Genomic DNA, 21382 nt, shown 5'->3' with positions numbered 1-21382 from the left:
TTTTAATTCAAAGTTTCTAAATAAAGTATCACAGTAATTCTTTGTGTGTTTTAATAAAGGTGTCATTCTCCTGCATGTTTTTAGGGAATTGCCTTGTTTGGTTTTTTGGCAGCATTACCTGGTTTCAGCCTGATTAAAGTGTTAGTTACTTGCAACATCATACCAACAACCCGACCCCATCCCCAAACCCAACTCACTTCATGTTTAGCATACAAAATCATACAAGAGCAAATTTGATCAAATATCAGTATTTTTATGAAGTTAAGACCCTCGTTTCTTTATGCACTGTGTTAAGTAATTTAATTTCTAATGTTTCCAGGTTTCTATATGTCTTTGCAATGTAAAGAAATGAGTTTCCTTCATTTGCAATCTGTAGTATATGCAATAAACTAAAAGGAATCATACATGTATATTGTCTTGTATTTCCAATAAATCTAAAAATAGAACAAGGGAGAAATCCATGTGTCATCCGTGTCCAAGGTTACTCATGTAATGAAATAAAAATCCTTCTTATTATAATCAAGTTAGGTTACCATGAGTATATGTACTGAGTCTCGTGAAATGTCGATACTTCCAACGATAGCCTTTTGCATGGTTCTGGCGTAGACTGCTTCATAAAAAATATAACTCCTCAATGTCGTTGTATTAAGAACTTTTTGAGAAGTATATCATTGATATGTGTAGACAAAACATACTTAATAAAAAAGGGGGCAATATTCATCCCATGGAGGTCTGGCGCATTTAATTTTGACTTTTTTCCACCTACTCTTAGAATCTAGAATTTTAATAAACCAAAATTATTTCATCGAATTTTGTTCTCAATTATGCATAATGATCAAACCTAGTAGAAAATAACGAAAACAAATTTTGAAGCTGCATAATTTTTTACGTGACCTTTTTGGAGTTAAAAAAGACATTTTTTAATAGTTTTATTTGATTTGTAATAAAAGCTTTCAGAATATCAAAATTTTATGAAATGAATTCAGTTTGCCCATATATACCGGTATAAATTAGGTACTAATTTAGTATAATAAATTATGGGGGTCAGTGATGTCAAATTTTAGGTATAGGGTGTTAAAGTTCAAAGTCATACAGGGCTAATTTATATCTATATATTTGCGTAATCCAAACCTATCAAATGTTAAAAAACGTGCGTTATGAATAAAGTTTAATCAAAAGAAAAGTATTTATAGTAAGTCAAAAAACACTCTGAAAATAGAACTGAAATAGCACAGCTGACACGTTACAAATTGACAAATTTAATAAAGACAATCCGTAATCGCCGGAATGGGGATGGAATAAACAAAAAAATTTTATATCATCATTTCGGTATTACCCCGGGAAAAAAACCTTTTTTTTTTAGGAAGTATGATTTTTCGGATAAATGAATTACGAGCTCAGACGGTGTACATTATATCAAGCGAATGTAAACAGAAGATGCGAATGATAAATTCGATCGGCTTAAGATATCTTCTTTGATCTCAGTGGAATATTTTATGTATCATGACTCTGTTTAAACGTACATCTATACATATAACCGCTTTTTTCATCTTAGAGTACATGCTACATATTGTTCATAAAAGACCTCGGCTTAATAAAGAAACTATCTTGCTACCACAAGAGACAATAACCCCCCTCCCCCGAATAAGAAACATTTATTTAGTCAGCCAGCTGATAAATAAAATAGCTGAGTTATCAAGTTACAAATAAAAAACAAACTAATAAAAGACATTGGTTTATAGATTTTGATTTAGATGAGATGAGTAGCGACCAACCCCTCCCCCTTCCAAAATGTGCAAAATGTGCTACGTACGAAGGAACTGAGACAAATCTTGAAGATGTTGAAGTGATTCTACCAAAGTTTTATAATCTACACGATCAGAATTTTCAGGCTCCAACACGGTTGCAAATTCTGATGTATAAGTTTACAGGTCTGGATTTTTTAACTCGTTTACCCAACATACTAGTGAGCGCAATGGAAGTAGAATACCAGTATCTTTATTTCACTTATACCAGCGTTTCTTAAATTGGACAAGGCACATCGTAAATATTTTTATACAGATGTTTCCTTCAAGCCCGTTCCCGCTTTATTGTTACAACTGAATGCATTGAAACAACATCTGTTTGCGCAGACGCAAATACGGTCTGCAGTGAATCAAAGTATTCTAAAACTACATTATAATTTATATAAAAATTTCTTTTATTTCTTAAGCCCTATCTATAGTTGAAATTTATCATATTTTAGACAGGTCATTTAGCAATAACCCTCTTCCCTAATAACCCCCTTCCCTAAAAGATATTCAGTTGATGCAAATTTTAGAGAATCGAACTCATTAAATTTACTAAAATACACTATCTAAAAAGAAAAAAACAGCCTATGCGCAAATATAATACTACGTTATAGGTGTACTAATTGCAATTTAATCTTCAGTAAATGCAATGATGCACCATGTCGTTAAACTTGTCTTAATATTTTTAACACTCAAGATACGTGTAGTTTTGTGAAACGGAACTGATAAATCTTACGATTTTCATATGTGAGATCGTATAATAATTGTAAGATATGTCTAAACTTCGATAGTTTTGTAAAAACCCTGTCGAGATGAAGAACACACCTCATTTCCTTTTACTTAACAATTTCTGTTTTCAGCCTGTATGATGTAAGCTTGGATCCACTCAGTGTAGATCAGCTATAAAAATAACTAACTGGTGCCATTTTTATCGCGTCAAGGCATTCGACGTAAGAATTTTCCGCACTGTAAGTATTTTCATCTTTAAAAACAGAAAATTTATTTATAGATTCTAGATAGTGTTAAGCCTTTTGGTTCTTTGTTACCTATCAATTTATTCTTAATTGACAGGTTGTTATCAACTTTTATCCAGTTTTGTAATAGCAGACTAAAAATATCAATTTCCTGGCAGCCTCAGTGTGTCGTTTAGTTTAACGCCCATCTACAAGTCATTCATGCTAAAATAGATTCCAAATTGCAGTCAGTGTCAGTGTATTGTGGGTTGAACGGTTCAAAATGATTTGAATTTCTGTACAGATCGATGGTTTGGTCTTTCTGTGAACATTATAGAAAATTATTCCAGTCAAAACATTGTACAACACGTGTGTACGTTATTATGCTTGTAGTGCATACCATTACAGTTAAACCCCAACGCAATAGTCGTTTCTTTTCCTCCATGAGTATACATGTATTTACTAATTTCAAATATCCCTACTTCCTAAGGCCAGCTTTTCTGCTAGTTTGCGACAATAGATGAACGATTCAATATTATTCCTAGTTCTTATTTTTGTTGTAAGCGTTTTCATCTGATATGAGGAATATATCAGATATCCGAGTTCCTTAAAGGGACATGGGCACAAATTTAGTCAAAAACTACTTTTCCGATTTAGTGTCTACAATGCTTGGGAAAGGCATTTTAATAGACAACCAAAATTTGAGTGTCATTCGTTGAGTTATATGCGAGTTACAGAGCTTACAATTCTTTGCTATGTAAACAAAGCCTTTGTTTACATTTTGAATGTTAAAGAGAAAATTCCAGTTTTTGACCTAAAATGAATCTGTTAAATGTTAGGAATTGTTTATTTATGCTTAAAATGAATAAGAATATAGACAAAGCAGTTCGAATTTTTTACTGGTATATTGAACCGATGTAAACAAAAACAGGGCACGAACCTTGTTTACATGACAAAGATTTGTGAGTAGTATATCTTGCTTATAGCTCTACGACTGACTCTCAAATTTTATTTCATCATTAGAAATGCATTCATTAAGCATTATAAACAAGAAAAACAGAATTTGACCAAAATCGTGACCATGCCCCTTTAACAAGTGTTAATGTGTAATGGGACATGGTATGTATGCTGTTTCTGGGGGTAGATGAGGGAACGGTTGTGGATTGATTTAGGTACTTTTTTCAGTGTTTTGGGGGATTAAGGGGCTAGTTGAGTTTGGTTACTTCTTATTTTGTTTTTTGTTTAATACGAATAAAGGTCTTTAGTTTTTTTAAATATGAAGTTTTGCCATATAAATAATTCAATCTTGCAAAGAAAAAAACCAAAACTGCTATTTAGTTATCTAATAAACTCTTGAAAAATAAGAGTGGTTTTTCAGATTATATATATATATATATATATATATATATATATATATATATATATATATATATATATATATATATATATATATATATTCAATAAATCCTTTTTTCTTGGTACCGGGGATGAATAAACACAAAAATAAGTCCAATGCTCAAACAAACAAACCGGTAGGGCGAAAGCGCTATAGATAAAAGTTGTTTGAGCATTGGACTTATTTTTGTGTTTATATATATATATATATATATATATATATATATATATATATATATATATATATATATATATATATATATATATATATATATATATAACACGGAAAGAAATTCACTGTATGTTAGATCTTGATCACTTGACAATCTAAGCAAGCGAAAAAAAAAATTAGAACTGCTTTTAATGACTAACGGAAACTAAATACGCTGCAACAATACACGGCCTTGAAGTTGTACTTACAAGTTTCTGCAAATTTCTTCCTCGTAAAACTTTTGCAGAAAGGAACGTCTCCACCAACGCAAATAAACATGTTCTTTGGTGCTGTTGCTTGTCTGCTGTTCTTTAGTGTGCAGTCATCTCAAGGTAAGTAAAAATCAATGATTAAAAAACCAACTAAAACAATCTTTTAGCTAAAAACTGGGATCTTATTAAAATAATGATGATTTGTATTTATTTGATGTTTTCATTCTACAAACTGTTACTAGTATCTTAGAGGATTGATTTTTGTAATTGAAGGACTCACAGCAAGAATAAAACCTAATAGAACATCCTTCGTCGTTGAATCTGGACTAAAGCCGAATATCACTTGTGAATCTGACTGTGGATTGTATGACTGGAAGTGCACATACCAATGGAAGGTTATAAAAAATAGAAAAATGGAACCCTACATTAACAAGAACAATTCGCGTATTGATACACCTCTTAAAGAAAACGTCACCCTTGTGTGTTTGGTTACGCATGAATATGATAATAAAATTCACAGTCGCAGCTACAGCTACAGCAAAAGAATCAATATATTTATAAAAGGTAATTTTGTTAATAAACTTTTGGGATAAATTTGTTATCGATTTTACACTCTTTTAAAAATATAAATCGTAGAAAGTTCTACTTTGAATTGTTTTTATCTACTGTTCTAATGTGTATTTTATTTAATGTTGTTAATTATTAAAAATTCTACATATCTTGTAGAGAAAACTTCATCAAGTATATATGATAAAGGTAAAGAAAATAAATGAAAATTTAAAAATTCAGTTTTTGAAAAAAGTGCTGATTTACAACAATAAGTTATGAAAATATGGAATGTCATTTATAGTTTCATCTTAAAAAACTAAAAGTACATTTATTTAAGATGTAGATACAGCTGTATAATCTCTAGAATTGTGAAGGGAATGCCAAAAATGAAACAATGATCATTTTAAAAGTCAACTCTTTTAATGATAGTAGCATATAACAGTTTTCAGTAAATAATTATATTTCAGATGCTCCCCGGAATGTAACGATTCGATCCTACGGGGATATCGATGACCTACCTGAAGGCCCTGGTTACATTGAAATCAGCTGTAATGCAGATTGTAATCCAGAATGCAATAGATATAAGATATATCACAACGGTGAAATAATTAATACATCAAAAGATACGAGAATTAGAAAGGACCGGAAAAACTCTGGACGATACCAATGTGCAGCGACCAATTCTATCAGCGATAGATTCCAAAACTCAACTAACAATGTAGATATTGATATTAAATGTGAGTCAATGTAAAAAGAATGTGTCGTCGTTAGCAACATGGGTTATTTAGAAATAGTTGAGCCATGTATTTTGTCATGATATGATTTTTATTTAGAGCAAAAGAATAATTCACCTATGGACGCGGCAATTATTTAATATCAATTAATTAACTATTTACGTAATACATTGAGTTACAGATGCTCCCAGCAATGTGAGAATTCAGTACTGGAGTGATAGTGAAGAACTACAAGAAGGCCCTGGTTACATTGAAATTAGCTGTAATGCAGATTGTAATCCAGAATGCGATAGATATCAGATATATCACAACGATGCGATACTTAAAACTTCCAAACAGGCAAATATTCAAAAGGATCGGAAAAACTCTGGACGATACAAATGTGCAGCATCCAATTCGGGCAGCTATAAATTCCAAATCTCATCTAACAGTGTAGACATTGATATTAATTGTAAGTCAATGTAATAAGAATGTATCATCGTTAGTCAGATAGATTATACAAAAGCTGAGTGGTTTTACTGTTTTGTTAATATCAAATTCCAAATCTTAATTGTCCAACCAACTGCTGTTGGAGAACTGATTCCTTATTATACTGCAGAGTTTAAATTTACAAAGGAAATATGAAAAGTTTCAATTTCAAATTTTGATCAAGATAGATTAAAATGTTATAACGTTTGTACCTACTTCGCTCAATCGCAGACGTCTTTAGTGTAAGAGATATTCTATAAAAGATCAAATTACGGAAAAAAAATTTGCGCCCAAATTCAAAATTAATGATGTAATGGAGTAATGCTTCGCTACATATGAATAAGCTCAATATATATTGATTGATGGCCTTTACTTTCTATATAACTAATAAGGAAAATATTTTAACAGAGGTATAGTAATTTTTGTTAGTTTTCATACTCTAATCGCTCCAATTTTTTTGAATTTTCATTATGTAGATACCACTGTCATTCTCGAATCAAACAAAAAGGAATTGGCCATAAATATTAACGAAATCCTGCCCCAAGACGTATCATGCAGAATAGACTGTAACTTTCCCGGGTGTGACTCAGAAATTATTATAGTGAAAAGAAATTCACAGTACTACAGAACAATTTGGTCGGGAGACAGCATATTTGAAAATCGTGCAGCAAAACTTTCCGATGACGGAACTTTTGTCTGCATGGTGGGAAACAACATGTCAGAGAATAACTTCACATTGATTATACATCGTAAGTCTATACTATTGGGTTTTTTGAGACTTATGTTCACCGTTTTATTTTATCCCTTTCTTTCAAAAGATTTCAGTAGCTGCTCATACATCTTGACAGTCATGAGTGTATAGGTATAAACTCGTATATGACAGACTTTTGAAGAGATGGCACGATTTGCTAAAAACCACGCATAAAAAATGAATTTAAATTTCTCAGCATGTCGAATAACAAAGTGAAACATTGTATGTGTTCTCAACATAGATTAAATCTTACAATTCCAGTATTGAGGTGGCAGGGGATAGTTTTTTTGGTCGAGGAAATGTGAGGCAGATAGTGCTCATATATGTGATTTAATTTTTAAGTGGATTTTTAAATTTGCTAAAATTGGTTTGCACGCAGGGGACACATGGTCCCGACTCTTGAGAATTTTTAAGCATTTCAGAATAAAACAAGTACAACTTACATATAGCACTATATAGAATAGCCAGGGACGGTCTCAAAATTTTCTGAAAAATTGCCCTTTTTTCACATTTTCACGGGTCCAGCACCACGCTCCAGTCCCGAGCAACTGCCATAAACTACCATAGGATTGGTAGCTTAATGTATACCCATGCAAATAATCACCAATTGATGGGGGGTCAATCACCTTCTTTTCGAGTGACATTTCGTGTTCTGAACCCACCCTTTCAAGCACAAAACCGAAAGTGAAAATTTTGGCCACAGTTTCGCATTTTCATTCCATATCTGATGAAAAGTGCTACCAGTATTAAAGTGTCATATATCAATGAAATTGACATGAGCTCCTCTATCCACAAAATGAATGCAATAAATATTCTAGCAATTTATACACCTCAAATAACCAGCCAAACCTCAGGTTCTCCCTTTATTTCAAAATTTTGACCGGGTCTTTCGGGGTCTTTCGTTCGAAACTATCCTGAGGGCATTCTAACACGCGAAATCGTCCATTTAAGTAACGTTTTACCGCTTCATGAAAAAAAACCCCAACAATGATAAGGATTTATCCACCATGCCATCACAATGATACTTTATTAATTATTTTTTTTATTTCTATTCATCAACAAATTATATTTACATCAACGAAGAATTCTTCCTTTATCACACGTAGGTAATTATGGTCCAGATACTTAGTATATCTATCAAAGCATATAGCGCCTTTGTTCTCTATGATATTCTTTTACAAGTTACATGTATTTTTATGCAGAAACTGATATGCAGTCAAATTAAAATCCTGACCTTTTATAAATGAATACAAACATTTCTTTGACTTTCAAAATCTGCTTTTACATGAATTGTTTGGCGTTATTTAACTATTATTATCATTATGAAATTGTCTCAGCTTTCATTCAGGATACTTTAATCAAATAATTTACATCATTCACTTGTAACTCTTTGTACTTTTTAGTGTAAACTTTGGGTGGACTATATCTTAATCGATTGAAACTTAAGTTACATTGGAGATACGGATATCGCGGGCTTGCAGGGACTGATCTCAGACTCCATTGTACATGCATATTATAACCATGGTTATTTTCATATATGCGGAAAAATTCACTGTTCGTTCTGTGCAATGATTAAGAATTTTTCGGACATTTTAGTAGGTGGGTCGGAAAACGAATATCACTGAAGTTCTTAGTACAAAAAAGCTACATCCTTCGCATATGAACTGCATCATGTAAAAGATACATGTATTTATTTATTGTGAGGCGTTTATATATGAATGAACTTTAAAATGCCGTGACGTTAATTATCATAAGTTCTTTACCTTGAAGATGGACCAAGAACTGCAAGTGTTTTGGGAAAAAATCATCTCGTTTCTGGTGACATTACCGAGAAAGAAGACACTTCCATGACAATTCCTCTGAATTGCTCGTCAAGCTGTAACCCTACATGTAAAATAGCTTGGTATAAAGATAAGCGACCACTCTTCAGATATAATCCAGTTATCGATATAAAGCGGGACCGGAGAATGTCTGGGGTATATCACTGTGAAGCTAGTGGAGTGGAAGGAATAGTAGAGTCTGATCCAGTATATCTCACCATTCAATGTAAGTTATTTGTGATTCTATATTTTTTACGGATTTTTTTAGGGATGGGGGGGGGGGGGGGTAAATGGGCGCGGCAAATGAAACTCAAAAAACTTCCATCCAAATAGGGATTCGGGTTACATGTGATCGAATATGAAATTTAGACGTTTGGTGATTTTAAGCTGTCTCTGTTTAACTGTGCCTAAACAAAAAATAGAGATTAAAAGGTTCTAGCTGTGACAATAGGAAATCATTCATTTCTGCTGAATTTTTATCTCATTTTTATTTGGGGGGGGGGGGGGGGGGGGCTCGCATATAAATTTAATAATGTTTATGTTTATAAGCAAATCAAACACATTTTCGCATAAATTAAACAGAATACACTCTTTATGTTCATATCTTGAGGAGAAGCTTTTCGATTCCCCACAGTCACGTTTAAAGGTGAAGCTGTGACGCTCCTTGAAGCGCACCAGCCACCCAGCAGTACATTTAAAATGATCACCAAGCGGAGAAGAGAACTACTGCGCTGTGGTGTTGAGAAGGGGCCCGAAGACTGACACATTCTGGTCTCTGGCTGTCTTGAACCACTAGGGGACGGCTTCTTCTGTAACTTTGTAGCCTGCAGTCCTCATTTTCTTCCTCTGGGGTCGGAAGGTGCTTTGCATGCTCATATGCCTCTTTGATCTTTTGGGCATTCTTCATCCACGTTGACAGGATGTTGGGGGGGGGGGGGGGGGGTTCCCGTATTTCTTGGCAATGGTCGCTTTACTTTCTATGCCTCTTTCGACATCGGTAATTGCTTGAAACTTTGTTTCAATGGTGTGGGTCTTTGGCTTGCGCTTCAGCCCGGGAGTTGGGAGCTTGTCTTTGCTGTGTTGAGAGATGTTGTTGAATGCTGTACTGAATTTTGTACCTTCTGTTATAACCGATGACAAATTTGTTAATTGTTATGCCCCCCCCCCCCTTTGAAGAAGGGAGTGCATATTGCTTTGCTGCTGTCCGTCTGTCTGTCGGTTGATTGGTCGGTGGGTTAGCCGGTCCACCAAATAGTTTCCGTTCATTTTCTTTGCAGAGATTGCACATTTTGAAATGAGATTTAGTTTACTGATTTATCATAATAATGTCTAGGTCAAGTTCAATTTGGTTACAATTAAGCAATTTTCGACAGAGTTTTACCCCTTTGACTTAGAAAAATTCCAACTATTTGCAGTTTCCGTTAACTTTCTTCGTGGATGTTTCCAAGGGAGGGGGCATAAATGTTTCACAAACATGTCTTGTTTGATTTTTGTTCTCCTTAAAAATAAAATTCATAAGATTTAAATCAGCGCGTTGGTAATTTAGCATTATTTAGTGTGAGTTATTAAATATATATTTTCGGTATATTATTCGTTTAGTAGAAGTTTACTTTGATCATGCATCGGTATCGATCTTATGGATTGTGTTATTAAACATTAATGGCGCCGGTTCTGACGTTTTCCTGGCATGTAAAATATCAAAATCGTTCAAAAAGCCAGAAAAATGTAACCTATTGTCCAAAAAGCATGGTATTGCACATCAAAAGCATAATCAAAACTAACAAGCCAATGTGTATCTTCTATAATCACACTCACGTGTAGAGTGGATGATCAGAAATTACAACTTTGCTCAGAATATTAACACAGTACAAATAACTGGAAGATAAATCGAACATAAAATGATCACTTTTAGTTATTTTGAGAATATTATACGCTGATACCTCCGATTGGAACACACGAACTGCACAAATCTTGGACTTTGCACAAGTCAAGTAAACTTTCACTCGAATACCTCTTGATTTAACAGACTTAACAACGATTAAAAAACATTCCGAATACGTTCGCAGGGTTTGAACCGTGCATTCCTTATTCGAAAATTTATAACATCAATTAAAACTTTAGCTCGGCAATTCTATCAAAAATTCGAGTGATCAGAAAAAAACCCACCACCAATTCGCTTGAATATCGGCCTTATAGTAAATACAATCGAGGCGACAGTAGTATAAAAATATTTTGATGGCACCTTACAACATTTTTTGATAAAACATTGATAAATTTTTAATATAAAAGATTTGACATGACCAAGTACTAGTATTATTGTTTCATCTTTCTTATATCAAATAAGCATTTGACTTCTATCAGACCCTCCAGGAGACGTCACAATTACCCCAGGTAACGACACGTTCTACACAAAGAAAGGCGGGAAACCTTTACACGACATCATCTGTGAGGCGAACTGTGTACCAGAGTGTACCTACTGGTGGTACAGAGAACGAGACAGCCGTCCACTGTCCTACTCTGGAAACAGCTTGTTTGCCACAAGATATTACTACGGCCCTGGTTCTTCCAGATTTCGATGTCTTGCATCTAATGCTATTAAACCATATAACTATAGCAGATGGATAACTGTCAAAGTTAAAGGTAGGAATAACCACTTTATCTATCATTAACATATTAAAAATCTCTGGTTTTACTGGTATTTTCGCTCTTCTACACTTGCGAATGTTTTCTCCCCGTCTTGGATTCGCCCAGGCACAGTTAGAAATAGATCCTCTTTCAAATTAAACAGTGAAAATTCATTTGACTTTGATCAGTCTTGAATTTGCCCGCTAACAACGAGGACGAAATGGGCTACTATTCCCTCGCATACATACAGTATATATTTCTCAAAGATTATTTTGATATTCCTGTTCATTCAGAATAACTTGACGGCATATTCATAAGCTCATTAATTCCTTTCCTTTCATTCTAAGGAATTAAAACATGTTCAAATAAATATTTGTTCGACGTAAACAAATTAGCACATATTTTATAAGTATTGTCTATTTAATGTAAAGACATGTAATTATTTGATATCAAATAAATCATAACTGTATTTGTAGATGGGCAAGACAATGTAACAATTATACCGTCTTTACCTGCGATAGAAAATAGTAGCTTTACACTAACTTGTTCCGCAAGCTGTCACAATGGATGTCAGTCTTACAGTTGGTATCATGATGGGAGATCAATGAATCAGAGTACAAAAGTTCTGGAGTTTTATAGACTGTCTAAAGAAGACAGTGGGAGATACCGATGTCAAGTTACTGACTATTTTGGAAAAAAGTCTGGATACTACACCATGACTGTACAGTGTAAGTACATGTAAAGATATTACACCAGTATAGTGCTGGGGCCCGTTTATCAAAAAGGCGTAAATCTTGGCCTAAGTTAGTCCGACTAACGAAGTTACGCCAATATTTAGTCGGGTCTAAGTGTTGCGTTTCTGAAAGAGGCGTAAGTTAGGGTTTAAATGTCGAAAAACTTAAACATCTCCGCTGAGTTCTAAGCATGCGCATATCGTATTTTGTTTTGCTTTGAGGCTATGATTATATGTGGTGGATCAGTTTTCCAATTCATGGTACATGTACCCGAAAGTACGCATGTTATACTTTACCACTGAATGTGCATAGTTCAGGTTGTTCATAACATTTTATATTAAATGCCTATACACTTCTTAACATAATGAATTTTTAAAGAAAAACAGTTGATATGAAAGCGGCATATATAAGAGGTTTCAGAAACCAAAAAATGTGACAATTAAATGCATTGTAGATGATATTGAGGCACAATCTTACATATTAATTGAACGAAACAATACATATGCATGGAAATTAACTTCAATGTTCGTGTAAACTTCAAATATTTATAGAATACAGGGACAGGGTACAGTAGCTATGCCCCATACGTCTGCAGAATGATAAGTATGCTTAATATACACTGTAGATCTTTAGACACTTTCAGATGCTGGGATAAGGCTTGATTTTTTTTTTTATCAATTCACTATATTATTTATAGAAAATAATATGAGTATAACAACAACCAACTGAAATCGAAAATATCTACTGTATAAATAACATTACATGAACCTTGTCCATCCTCTGTTCCAATATTGAAAGAATGTAGACAATGACATGGAAACGATTCTTGACTTTCTCCGATTCAAATGATACTAGTAACAGTTTTGAAAGATATTAATAGTCAACAATTAACATGACAGGAATTATCAACATTTGAGGCCGGGGTCTCCCCAACTCCCTTTCCTGTTTTTGGTTTAATCGATTGATTGTTTTGTTTTGGGTTTTTTCGGGGGTGGGGGGTGAAAGTAATATACACCATATAAAGGGAATAATACGCCCCGTTTAATTTTTAATCATATCACCATCGTTGTCAGCGGCTGCTTGGTCCAATTTTATATCAAATTTAATGCATGCTTTTAAACGATGGTTATGCTTAGTATATGTATAATAATAGACATTGAAGTAGTTTTTTCTAGTCAATTAAGCCTAATTTCAATGAAGAAAAATATGTACATAATTTGCTAACAAACAAACGACACAAGAGGGTACCGCGTAATTTCGCCTCATGTTAAATTTCACCCCCTGACGACGAGACGGGTATAGTTGTATTACGACTTCGACATCGCATTAAATAAAGGTCGAAATAATCAGACAAATTACAAATAAACATGTGTACGTTTTGTTCGCGAATACTTCTGAAGTTTGCTTTCTTTGCAATCGATGTATAGCTTGCGGGTTGAATAACCCTAATCATTCGGGGGACGAAACAAAACGGTTTCCTTTTCTAAAAATTCCCGTGATGCATTTGTTTTGTTTCTTCGTTTGCCTAAAAAAATTTAGTTTTATTTACTTTGAATATTTCTTACTTTGAATGGAGACTGATTCTGCTCGTGTAAATAGGTGAAAGTCCATAACATTCTAAGATAAATGGTTTGTATTGAAAAAAATTTGATACTGTAATAACAAAAAAATCGGACCAAGCAGCTTTAAGACTTGTTGATTTTCAATATCTAATATTAAGTAACTGAAGTAACATGTGTAACTGGGCAAATTTACGACAGAGCAAAACTGTTTGCAAGTGTAGAAGGACGGAAATTGCACGGGACGAAAATAACCCTGTATAAAGTATCTTGATTAAAATAAAGATATAAAAGCAGTTATCTAAGAACATCCGACCTATTTGAAGAAAGTTTTATAAATAAAAGGTTTTTAAAAGTTAAATGGAAAAGGCATCGAAAAAATTCCCTATCCCCCTCCGGATAAGACATTTAGCATATTTGCGGTTTTAACAAGTGCATGTGAGTTTTACTTTTTTCCTTATCTGCTTTGGGTTTTTGGGGTGGGGTGTATACAATTGTTTATATAAGTATGACAAATGCAAGCTAGTTAAATTTGTAAATAATGCACACTGTTGTAAAACTACTAAAACAACGCTTTTGTATTGCAAGTCGACAACTTCGAAATAAAAAAAACCACCCCTTGATATACCTACATCTTAAATATGATGAAACAAAACTATCATGAATTCAAGTAATTAAAGATCAATTCAGTTAAATGAGTACAAATAAACAACCCATATGCATATGCACGAAGATCATTGATGGTACATGTAAACCATACCTATTTTAAAAGAATTACGATCGATGTTAAATATGAACGCAATTGATCACTTCATCCTAGAATTAATAAGATTAATGAATTTGATTTCCAAAAATTCAAGGTGTGCATGCAAAATTTTAGAATCTTCGAAAATCTTGAAAAACACTTGTCAATAGATGTAAAATTGATGCACACTCTGCATGCTTCTAAGACATATTTTTATGGAATATATTAACAAACAAAAATTAATTGTATATAAATGCGAGTTCATAAACAAAATTAAATGAAGCTTTCATGCGGTTTTATAAAGATACGTGTACTACATGTAGGAGTAAAAAAAAATGAAAATGAGAATGCATACGTGTTGTAAAGTTATGTTATATAGGTAAAGAACATACAACCACACACAAGGACAAATTACAACTGTAAACGTTTTGAGTTGCTCCTAGTCATAAATTTGAAATCAGTTTCGTTTCACAGGTTCAAATTTGACTAGAAACGTTAAATTCTAGTGTATGCTTTCTGAGTATTGATTTGTACTTATAATTTATACATCTATCTTGTTGGGGAATACATGTTTAATTTAGAATTATATCATCTTTTTTTCTAATATTGTGTTTATATAATTTATCGGGGTATACCCATTCTACATACTTTAAGCAAATTTCATTAACGAATAGTAATGTAAATTACATACGTTTAATATGATGAACCCATTATTTATCAAATTGATTAAATTTTAATTTATTTAGAGATAGAAACAGTTATCGAACGATAGGTATATTTTAAAGTGATACGTACATGTACACATATTTAAATAAATGTGAATGTTTTCTTTAATAACACATAAAACAAACCAAAAAAATAAAATTCTCTGTTTATTTTGTTCTAGAAACAAAACACTCGCCTTTTTTGTGCACAGACTAAGAACTTACGCCTACCCATTACATGTAGCAGGCGTAGATTTAAGCCCAAATTTAGTCCCGACTAAGTTTCCGCCTTTTTATGAAACGCAACTTAGTCTGGTTTTGAGGTTTAGTCCCTGATTTAGTCCGGATTAAGCTTACGCCTGGACGTAGGCCTTTTTGAGAAACGGGCCCCTGGTATTTTCTAAACATTTTGACCTAATCAGAGATTATGCTATTGTCTATATTAATTTGAGTTAATTATTGTACATTGAAATATTTTCCTTTTTGAATAGATGATCCAAAATATGTGACCATACAGTACAGAAGTTCTCTTAAACACTTGATTGAAGGACAAGATAGGTTAACGATTTCGTGTGATGCTGACTGTCAACCGATGTGCACATATCTGTTTTACCAAAACGAAGAGTTGCTGGATAAAAGATACATCAATGAGCCGGTACACAGAAACATGTCTGGTCGATACACTTGTGCGGCGAAGAATTCTTTAATGAATGCCTACAGGAATTCGTCGAATGGCCAAAATATAAAGATAAAGTGTATGTGTGATACTGTCTCGCTTTTTTAAAATTCATTGTTTTATCTATTTTGTTTGTTCTTACATGTGATTGAATCCACTGAGTACTCTCCTCAGTATTTTGTTAAAAACGCTTTACTTTACAATAATACACATAATAAAGTATCTTTCACTAGATACATTCGACTGAAACTCATTTAAATTAATTATTATAAATTAAGATAGTTATACACGCATAATAAACAACGTTTACAGACGATGGACGTAAAATGACCGGTTAGAAGAAAGAATATAAACACTAACAATAAAAGTCTTTTATGTTTGTTTGACCCCTCCAATGAAATCATAACATTAACTCGTGGGTAACAGGAATATGAATGGTCATTTATTGAAGGCACATTAGAATAAATGATATACAAAGAAGGTATACATAATCAATAGAATAGACTAGGGACAAAAATATTATCCAGTAAAACCACAAGATCGGTGCCAATCTTTGACTAGAAAAACACATATTTTACAAAAGAAGCACATGAGTTAAAAAACTACATTAAAGCTAAAAAATGTCCGTGAGTCCGGGTTGTAAAACTGTATCACCAAAAAACATATTATAATGTAACAAATGTACAGGTACAACCAAAATGACAAAATGATGCGTTATCTGCCGCAAGGTAGCATTACGGTTTAATAAGAAAAAACCAAACAGACTGGCTAACGTTTGTAATTACTTCTGAAATTTCGCAGACATTTTGTTCTTGTGAAATAATAAAGATGAATGGGTGAAAATTGTTGAAATATTTATGAAATGTAGTTATACTGTTAAGCAAACAAAGACTGGACAATATATTCAAGTTGTTATAATTTATCATACTTTAAGATTCTTTGTTAGATAGATGATGAAATGGAAATAAGTGTTGACTTCCTGAAAATTTTTCTTAAGACCTTGTGTGCTCTTTCATAATATTTAGTAAATACCTAAAGATATGTATGTAAAAATAGGTTTAATGTGTAAAATGTCTTTAAAGAAACTTCAATCTTTTTCGACTGAAATGCTTTGAATTTTTCAGATAAGCCAATGATTACATCTACAAAAAATCAAACAACAATCACTGCGCCAGACCTGTTGGTGTTGACTTTCAGAGTTGACAGTTTTCCTTCGTCCAATGTGACGATATTCCACGAAACAAAACGATTGACACATCTACCACACGTGATTGGACAGCTTACATATAATGTATCAATTGAGTCTTGTCTGGATCGGGGAGTCTACAGAATAGAAGCCGTAAATGATGCTGGATTTGATAGTTTTAATTTCATGCAGAATGTAAAATGTAAGATTCTCGATGATAAGATTTTGTTTAACACAAGTGAATAAAATATTTGATACAATTAACGTTTATCTTATTATCAAGATGATAGTTCACATAAATTAATTATTACATTGAATATTTTTAGGTTCACCTATTGTAGTAAGACATTCCAATGTGGCTCACAAAAAATTCAGAGTCGGCGATCTACTTCATTTAACGGTAACCTTCATGGCCAATCCAACAGCGGAAGTGCAATGGTCGTTTGTTGCCTGGAACCAAAATACATCTCTGGAGGTTCAAACAAAACAAATACAGACCCACAAAGAAAGTACAAAGCTCGTGTTGATTCTTTCAGATACAAACAAGTTTGGAAAATACATACTGGAATTAAAAAATGAATTGGGAAAGATAAGCAAGGAATTTAATATTCAAGGTAAATTTCGTTGTCATGTACTATAACGAAAGCTACTGATGATAAAGTGTGATATTATATAATGAAATTAGTTTTATAATCACTTTTTAGCAGATCCTTTGAACTTCACTTTTGTCAGTCGAAAAAAGTAATCGTTCGATACATTATTGCGTGTTACTGAAGTCATGAATGTAATAAATATGCATATTTGGATACTGAAAGATTTACTCTTTTCGCGAGCGAATCAAAATATTCGACGTTTTTGCGACGATGTTAAAAATTGTTCAGAGAAATACTATGTTTTTAAACACTTTAAACCAAGTGAATGAGTGTTTATCATTGATTAAATGTTTGTAAAACTAGAAAAACTCTTATAGCACGAGATTGAAATAGTATTGTCATTAATTGTATTGATATCATAAAAGTATACCTAGTATTCAAGGACTTGAAACGAGTTAGCTTTACAATTACACAGAAGAAAACCACATATGAAAGTTTTTTGGGGGCACTATGTACAAATAAATTCACATTTTGTTATAACTGTTCTGTTTTGGTTCTGTCAAGAAAATGCTATTTCTATTCAAACCATTCTTTAACAGGTCCAATAGTGGCAGCTACAAAGACAGACCCGGGGACCACAATATCATCACGAGATTCTGACTCAGATGGAGGTATGATGTTTTGAATATTATACCCATTGTATTATGCATTAGATAAAAACAAAATGTTTAAAAAAAAGAAGGATAATACGTGTATAATCATAAAAAGTGGGATTGATATAAGCATGATCGCTTGTTTCCTGATCTTTTTTACTTATTGTCTATTGTGAATGCATATTCATTTGATAAACTAAATAAAAAATGTTTTAATAAAAAAATCAATTAAGACAAGGTGTAACAATTTTTAACAATCGAATATTTTTTTAAAAAATACATTACCTTGAGATAAGCTTGGTTAGAGTTTCTACCATATGTCTCTATTTTCAATACTTATTTCAAACGCCGTGCTTATTTTCTTACTTTATATCAATATTTGTGTAAATGAATATAAACAATTAAAACACTTAACTCACCATAGTAACAAGTCACAAAAGCAAAGTATGATGTGATTTTGAGAATTAAAAAATATGTAGTCTAAAGTGATTTTTGCCATAAAAGAATAATTCGTTTTCAGATCGCAGCATGTCACCTACATCATGGAAAGGAAAGACAAACGCTTTACGTGAAACTGAAATGAACACATTCCTCTTACAACAAGACAAGCTTCATGAAGAAGTCCAGAAACTCCGACTAGAGGGTGACGTCTTGCGACTGAAAAGGAACTATTACGTCATTAAATTACAAGTTTTAATGAAAGAACATCCTGATATCATTGATGAAGTTTTTGGTGAAGATTAATATTTCAGGATTTGAAAGTATATTTTTTGGTTAAGATAATACTATCTAGCCTGAATAACTGACTGCTGACAATGATCTCAGAGTCATGTAGGCACCACAGTGAGAGTTTAAAGGATCAGCACATATTTACGAGGGTTGTTAGACAAAATTGCGGACAAGTTCGATTATTAGCAGGCTATTTGCAGGATGCCAGCGAAATTTTCCAGATTTAAACGCAGTTTCTTATAAATATGTGTAAAGATTTGTTTTATTTAAATGCACTATGAAAATTATACAGCTTACTTATTATGCTTCACGTCATTTTTTTGTTTTATACTTTGTACGCATTTGTCCTTACAATCAAATGTACCGTTTAAGCGCGTAAAAATGCACAATTTTTCATATGACCTCCTCACAATACACTTTCTATCGCTGAATATGGACAACAAACATTTTAAAAATGAGTCAAAAACGTTATCGTCAATGGACATCTAGGAGCACCGGACGATGGAGACCAAAAGGTTTATCGATGCTGATTGAGATGGCTTAATGTGACTAGGACAAAGGTTTACAAATGACATCATAGGTTTACATTGTCATATAATTATTTGAAAAACATGTAGATTAATGTTGGAAATTAAAATGGAGTCAGGATATTGCATATAAGGTTGAAACTGTTTCGGAGAATAGCAATATCCTTTTTCTATATTTAAATACAGAAAGTAAATCAAGTTTTTTCTCGTATCAAAATTCCCTTGTACATTGTTGCTTAGTTGTATGCCTTTTTTATTTGTATAGCTTATATTTGTCAATGCGTATAAGTTTGCATTTGTAAGCTTGTGTTTAGAATAATAAACAATTCAAATAATGTTGAAAACCAGTTGAATATGTAATATTTCTATAAATAGACAGTCCATTTTTGTCACTATCTTCCCGTTGGCGACTTTCATCTGTAATATTCAATATGTGTGGGTAAAAAGTTTGATGTTGGGAGCTATTTTAAACAAGCATCACTTATATACAGGGGCATGAATCATAATCTTCGACAAAGCATTAACTGTATACATGTACATGAAAATATTCGCCCCCATTTCATTTTTGCTACTTTCGCCCTCGTTGTCAGCGGGTGAAATTTAGATTGGCCGAATTCCGAAGTCTCCAAAAATATCTCTTTTAACATAATTGAATCTGGGCGAATTTAAGACGGGGTGAAGTCGTTTTAAAATGTAGAAGGGCGAAACTATACGTGTAACACGGGGCAAAAATAACGCTGTATATACAGTAGTGCTATTTTGTCAATTTTCTCTGAGCTACACTATTTAATTTCATTATTTTAACATCCACAGCATTATGAAAAGAACTTATATGGATGTACATGTTGTTTTTTAATTTTATTACTTTCCTCTTGAAAAGTTAACTCTTTATAACTCCCAACCCCCAAAACACAGCTGCTTCGGCAATGCCCTTCAAGTCCTGAAGCGCTGAATATAATTCTACGGTATTTAAACTTTGTAAATGCTTAAACTGTATATTTTGTCCTGCAACGTTAAATGAAACATTGAAATAATGAGACTGACTCATTAATGAACATTAAACCCAATTCTAATTGGTCAGCACAGCACTATCAAACAGGGGTGTACAAAATCCAAATACCTTTGGGTTTTTTCTACGAGAGCTTGTTGATTTTACACTTTCTGCTCGTTTATATATAAAACACAGTGTTTAAACATTTAAACCCCTGTTACATTGGCAATGCGTCCTCAGTGCGATCCCCCTGCATCCTTAATGTAAATCGCCAAAGTTCACGCAGTAGAGACTCCATCGCAACTGTATCTTCATTTGTCGCAGTGGGACCGCTGAAACATTGTAGAACGCCATGAGACGGCGCGCACATTGACCATGCACAAAGTACGTGGCGTGGCTCTACGTTCTGAAAAAAAACGCAGTAGAAACGAAGTAGAGTCGCCGTGACAGCACCGTAAGGTCTCCGACAGCGCCACGAGAGCTTAAGGAACGCACATAATCGCAGTTTAGATGCGTTAACTCGATTATGCATGCGCGTAGTCCTTAGAGTTGTCACTGCGTCTCTACCGCACTCTTTGCTCATTCACGGCGTTTGAACGTGTTGTTTTTCATTTTGCTGCGTTTGCATAGCGATCCAAAAGAACTGTTACCGCTTTCATCGCCCTCTCTTGACTTTTTTTTGCGTTTATTAGCGTTTATACAGCACCTCTACCACGTTTGTAAAAAAATGAACAATGGCTGTTGTACAATAGAAAGTATTTTAAAACTTGATGTTGA

General features: G+C 33.2%; 1 protein-coding gene and 1 long non-coding RNA gene across 2 annotated transcripts; both read left to right on the top strand.

The window, feature by feature from the left end:
- The first annotated feature begins 2593 nt into the window (after positions 1-2593).
- Positions 2594-5119, top strand: LOC117681766 (uncharacterized). The gene is made up of 3 exons (XR_004596365.2): positions 2594-2758; positions 4447-4681; positions 4835-5119. It is a non-coding gene; the product is annotated as an uncharacterized lncRNA (long non-coding RNA).
- Positions 5120-5583: 464 nt separating this feature from the next.
- LOC105317063 (B-cell receptor CD22) lies at positions 5584-19958 on the top strand. Its single transcript, XM_066075584.1, has 11 exons — positions 5584-5847; positions 6026-6295; positions 6789-7061; positions 8834-9109; positions 11245-11523; positions 11985-12236; positions 15742-16005; positions 17051-17314; positions 17439-17726; positions 18305-18376; positions 18879-19958. Exons 3-11 carry the CDS (start codon positions 7013-7015, stop codon positions 19100-19102), a joined length of 1968 nt encoding a protein of 655 aa, XP_065931656.1. The 5' UTR covers positions 5584-5847; positions 6026-6295; positions 6789-7012; the 3' UTR covers positions 19103-19958.
- Positions 19959-21382: the final 1424 nt, after the last annotated feature.

This window comes from Magallana gigas, chromosome 2 (genome assembly GCF_963853765.1).
Source record: "Magallana gigas chromosome 2, xbMagGiga1.1, whole genome shotgun sequence".
NCBI lineage: Eukaryota > Metazoa > Mollusca > Bivalvia > Ostreida > Ostreidae > Magallana > Magallana gigas.
Note: the sequence above shows the minus strand (reverse complement) of the source record. Positions and strands in the feature narration are given on the sequence as shown.